This window comes from Apus apus, chromosome 12, assembly GCF_020740795.1.
Source record: "Apus apus isolate bApuApu2 chromosome 12, bApuApu2.pri.cur, whole genome shotgun sequence".
NCBI classification, from domain to species: Eukaryota; Metazoa; Chordata; class Aves; order Apodiformes; family Apodidae; genus Apus; species Apus apus.
This window is the reverse complement of record NC_067293.1, coordinates 1,817,819-1,822,610: the sequence shown is the minus strand read 5'-3', so window position 1 is coordinate 1,822,610 and position 4,792 is coordinate 1,817,819. Positions and strand designations below refer to the sequence as shown.

The 4,792-nt window shown below is 62.2% G+C and overlaps 1 protein-coding gene across 1 annotated transcript; it reads right to left on the bottom strand.

Moving 5' to 3' along the window:
• LOC127389555 (G-protein coupled receptor 12-like) lies at nt 1-1,560 on the bottom strand. Its single transcript, XM_051630169.1, has one exon. It carries the CDS (start codon nt 1,542-1,544, stop codon nt 513-515), a length of 1,032 nt encoding a protein of 343 aa, XP_051486129.1. The 5' UTR covers nt 1,545-1,560; the 3' UTR covers nt 1-512.
• Between the last annotated feature and the right edge of the window lie 3,232 nt (nt 1,561-4,792).

Below are 4,792 nucleotides of genomic sequence, written 5' to 3'. Positions count from 1 at the left end.
CTCCCCCTCCCACCCCCCCCCGATTATTGCATAGCATTGCAAGACCTGATTTTAGGGGGGTTGGGGGGGAGGGGGGCACCGCCCCACAAAACCACCTCACAAGTGGGGACCAGCCCCACTGTGGGGGCACCCAACACCCCTCCAGCCCCCTCTCCCTCCTGTGACCTTCCCCTGGCTCCTTACCCAAGAGGAGACAAACACCGTCGTGCAGAGATCCTGTCGTTCCCCTTTTCTTTCTTTCTTTCATTTTTTTTGGTGTTTTTGTGGTTTTAAATAAAAAATAAAATGTGTAAGAAAATAACATTTCTAAAGGAAACCATCACCATTCTACTCTCTCTCTTTCTTCCCCCTTTCTTTTTCTCCTTTCTTTTTTTTTCTCTTTTTGGCCATCTTTTCATGAAACAAGGTGTGCTGCCCGGGGGGTTTCCTCCCGGGAGGGAACAATAACGACGGAGGAAAAAAAAAAGAGGGGGCGGAGAGCGAGGGAGCCCGTCTCGCTCCCTGCTCAGTCCTCACACGTCGCTGGATGTCCTTGGTCTGGAGGAGAAGGTGGAAGGGATGCACCCGCAGCAAGCCAGCCAGAGCGACTTCTGGATGTCTGGGTTTCTGAAGGCGTAAATGATGGGGTTGATGAGGGAGTTGCAGGTGGCGGGCAGAGCCAGGGAGTAGGTGTAGACCACGGGGTAGCTGGAATCGGCCACCAAGGAGTAGATGGCGAAGGGGATCCAGCAAAGGGCGAAGGTGCCGAGGATGAGGGAGAGGGTGGAGAGCCCTTTGCGGGTGGAGGTGGCCTGAGCCGTGGCGATGAACTGATGCTGCACGGCGATCTGCTGGGCGTGCCGGAAGGCGATCTTGCAGATCTGTAGGTAGAGCTGCATCATGAGGGCGAAGAGGAGGAGGAAAGTGACGGCCAGCACCGCCGCGTTGTCCTTGGTGACGGGCCGCAGGATGCTGCAGGAGCTCTGGTCCCTCAGGCAGTTCCAGCCCAGGATGGGCAGCAGCCCCACGCCCAGACACAGCACCCACATCAGCAGCACCATGGCGCAGGTGAAGCCCAGCGTGCGCTCGCTGTGGTAGGTCAAGGCGTTGTACAGCGACAGGTAACGGTCCACGGTGATGGCCAGGGAGCTGCAGACCGAGGCGGAGAAGGCGGCCAGGAGCATCCCCGCTGCCCCCAGCTCCGCCGCCTCGCTGGGCGGCCGCAGCAGGTACCGCACGGCGAAATTGGCCACCAGCCCCAAGCCGGCCAGCAGATCGGCCAGGGCCAGGCTGCCGATCAGCAGGAACATGGGAGCCCGCAGGCTCGGCGTGTAGAAGAGGACAGCCAGCACCAGCGCGTTTTCCCCCGCCACCGCCGTCCCCGTAGCGCACAGAGCGATGTCCCAGGGGCTGACGGCCCCTCCTGCCCCCTCGGGCCCCTCGGGCCCTCCCGGTGCCGCCGTTCCCGTTCCCGGCCCCGCCGCCGGTGGCCAAGCGCTGGGTTCCGAGGCGTTGCCGAGCTCCGGGAGCCGCTGCTGCGGCTGCGGCTGCCACGGCTCCCCCATGGCGGGGGGGGCCCTGCAGCATCGCTGGGGAGAGAGGAGAGGGGGCGGTGAGGGAGGGAGCCGGGGGGCTCCGGGCTGCGGGGGGAGGCGGCGAGCCCGGGGAACCCCCCACCGTGCCCCGGGATCCCCGCACTGACACCCGCACCGAACCCAGAGAGCCCCGCACCGAACCCCCCTTATCGCCCCCTCCCGCCTCCGCACCGAGCCGGGCGGCCCCGCGCCGGGTCCTTTGGAGCACCGCACGGCGTTCCCGGGACCCCCGCCCGCCCCCGCAGGACACATCCCCATCCGCCTCCCCACATCCCGCTGGCAGCTTTCCCCGGGAAGCAGCACCCCCCGACCCCCGACCCGGGGTCCACCCTTATCCCCCCGCCCCACACACACCCCCGCCCGGGGGCAGCCCCGCCGGAGCTCCCGCTCCCCGAGCTGAGGCCGGGCACAACTCAGCGCACCGCTGCTGGCAGCAGCCTCCCTGCGCACTGCCCCGCGCAGGATCCGCAGGAGCTGCGCACCCCGCCGGTGCCTCCTCCCTTCCCCGGGACACCGCTACCTTTTGCAGCCTATTTATAGCTCAGAGCCCCCCCCCCCCCTTTCCTCCGCAGCCCTTTCTTTTTTCGCGTGCTGCGAGTAAAAATAAACTATTAATAGCCCGGTCCTCGCGCGTCTGCGGAGCCGCTGAGGAACGGAAGAGGCAGCGGCCAGGGACAGCCTGCGTTAACTTTCTCCCTCCTTTCCCTTCCTTTGGAAAAGGCTGCTGCAAGATGCTCCCGACTGCAAGATCCTGCCCTGCTCGCCTCCATCCCCCTGCAGAGTAAATCCCCTCCCCCAGCCCCTTGGACCAGGCAACCCAGGTGTGAAAGTCGGGCAGGAGGGAGGGGGAGGCGGCTCTGCCCGCATCCCGTAGCCCCCGCCGCCGGCATCGCCCTTCCCGCAAGCAGCCCAGCCCGGGGGGTTGTTGTTTTACCTGGCTTTAATGCTCGAGGAACAGCTCGTTTCCCCCCGTTTTTATTTTTTTCCTTCCCAGTCCTCCCAGTCCTCGGTGTGAAGCCTCATTCCTCGGCGAGCACCGCTAATAGCGTTGGCAGGGCTGGCATCGCCTTGCACTTAATATTCCTGCCCCATTGGATCTGCTGATAAATCTCAACTCTGACGTCAAAGTCTTCACTTATATTCATGATCCAAGCCTGTGAATCAGAGCTGCTGTGAGCAGAATAACAACAAGGCTGGTCCCTGCTCCACAGCCCCATCCACACCCGCGGGCACGAGGGGCTGCGCGCACCCGCATCCCCCCGCCCAGCCCCCCCTCCCTGCGTCGTCATTCATTCATGAGCTCACACACCCCCCAAGGTCGGGCCCTCCGCACCCGCCTGGTGCCGATGCAGTTTGGGCACCATCCAGGCCCGGGCAAGGTTTATTTTTACCTCTTGTGCCAAGAGATGCAGGGATGGGAAGCGGGGGGATGGTCTGGCGGGGGGGGGGGCTTGGCTGTCCCGCTCCTCAAGGGCAATGCCCAGGGATGGCAGTGCCGGTGCCTCTGCACCCCCAGGGGTGCTCAGGGGCGCCCTGTGCGTCCAGGCCGGAGCAGATGCAACCCCCCTGTAGGGAAAAGATCCCGCTCCGGAGCCGTCGCCCCGCTCCAGCCAGCCGAAAAGCTGGGATGTGAAGGACCAACACCTGGGAGTTTGCTTGGGCTTCCCAGTCTTCCTCCAGAAGGGCACCTGCCCAAGGACAGACCCCCGCAACCCCCTCACCCCCAAAGCTTCCTCCCTGACTGTTTTGTGAGAGGATCTGCCTGGAAAGGCACAAATCCCAAAGGCACAATTATTTTTCCAGCCACAAACAGCTCCCTGATTCAGAGAGGGAGCAGACTCTTCCACGCAGGGATGCTCAGCTCCCGTGTCGGCGATATTTTAGCTACACCTTCTCCCCCCTTTTCCTCCTGGTTTCATAACACTCCAGCTTTTCTCCTTCATCCCCCTCTCTCTCCCAGGCTGTAGCTTTGCAGTGCAGTGAGGACGATGCCGGGGAAGGATTTCCAGCTCCCGATCTGCAGATACTCCGGTGAATACGGGAGGTTTTGGCTGAACCCCATCGCCCCAGTTAGGAGCATCTGGGTTCTTAATCAGGCCAAGCCCCGTCCCAGGGGACCTGAATCATCATCTACCTGGGGCCACCGGCCGCGTGACTGAGCGCTGCTGCACCCGGTGACGAGCAGCATGAAAAGGGGTGGAGAGAATCCGAGTGAAGAGCTGAATGAATTCGCTCCCGCTCCCAGGAATTACGCACCGCTCTGGAAAGAGGAGGCGGGTGAGAGAAGCTTTGGTTGACTCCCATCGGCAGCTGCCTCTGCCGGGAGGTGGGTGCGGGAGCAGGGCTGGACGGGACTGTGGCAGAGGGATGTGACGGCCCTGCCAGGTGCTCTGCAGGGACACAACCCCCTCTGGGCTGAGATGAGTGTGGGCAGCCTCAGCCCCACTGGGCTGATGGGCCACAAGCAGCCACAGGTCCGAGCAGGGATGGTCCTGCTGTTCCCACCAGATCTGCCGGGGTTTGCTGGATCCCCTGCAGAGGGGAGGCTGCTGCAGCTCCAGGCCCCAGCTCCCACCAGCAGCAAAGCTGAGTAGGGATGGACATACACAGACACACTGTGCATCCCTCCAGTAAGTGCCCTCAGACATCCAGTTGCCCCAGTTTGGCCCTTGGATCCTCTCATCTGCAGCTGCCTCTTGCCCAAACACACACACCCCAGTAGGTTTCAAACTCCCTGATCTCACTGCTGGTGGGCTTGGGCCTCCCATTCCTTCCAGCATCCGAGCCCTCCTGCAGCCTCACTCACACAGACAAAAACACCTGGGGGTCTATGTAGATCCCCAGGCTCCAGGGTGGCCCTGGGAGCTCCAAACCAGCCATCATTTCAGGGTGCCCCTAGACCAGTGGTGCTGGTCCCTGTATGTATTCCCACATCTTTCCCACAGTGAGCAGCTGCAGCTGTATTCCAGCCCTTCTGCTGTTCCCTATTACTCCAAAGGCTCTCGAAGAGCTGCAAGAAGGAAAAGTGCAGCTATAATTAGCGGTGCTGACTAATCAGGGTGGCAAACAAGCCCACTGCACCCACCAACCTCCCCAAAACTGGGCCATCACAGGCTGTGCACCACTGGAGAGAGGCATGAAGTCCTACATTCCATGGCTTTGCATCATCTTTGAGGTTAAGGGGGTGGAAATGAGGCCATTTTCTTTCCCGGTGTTGA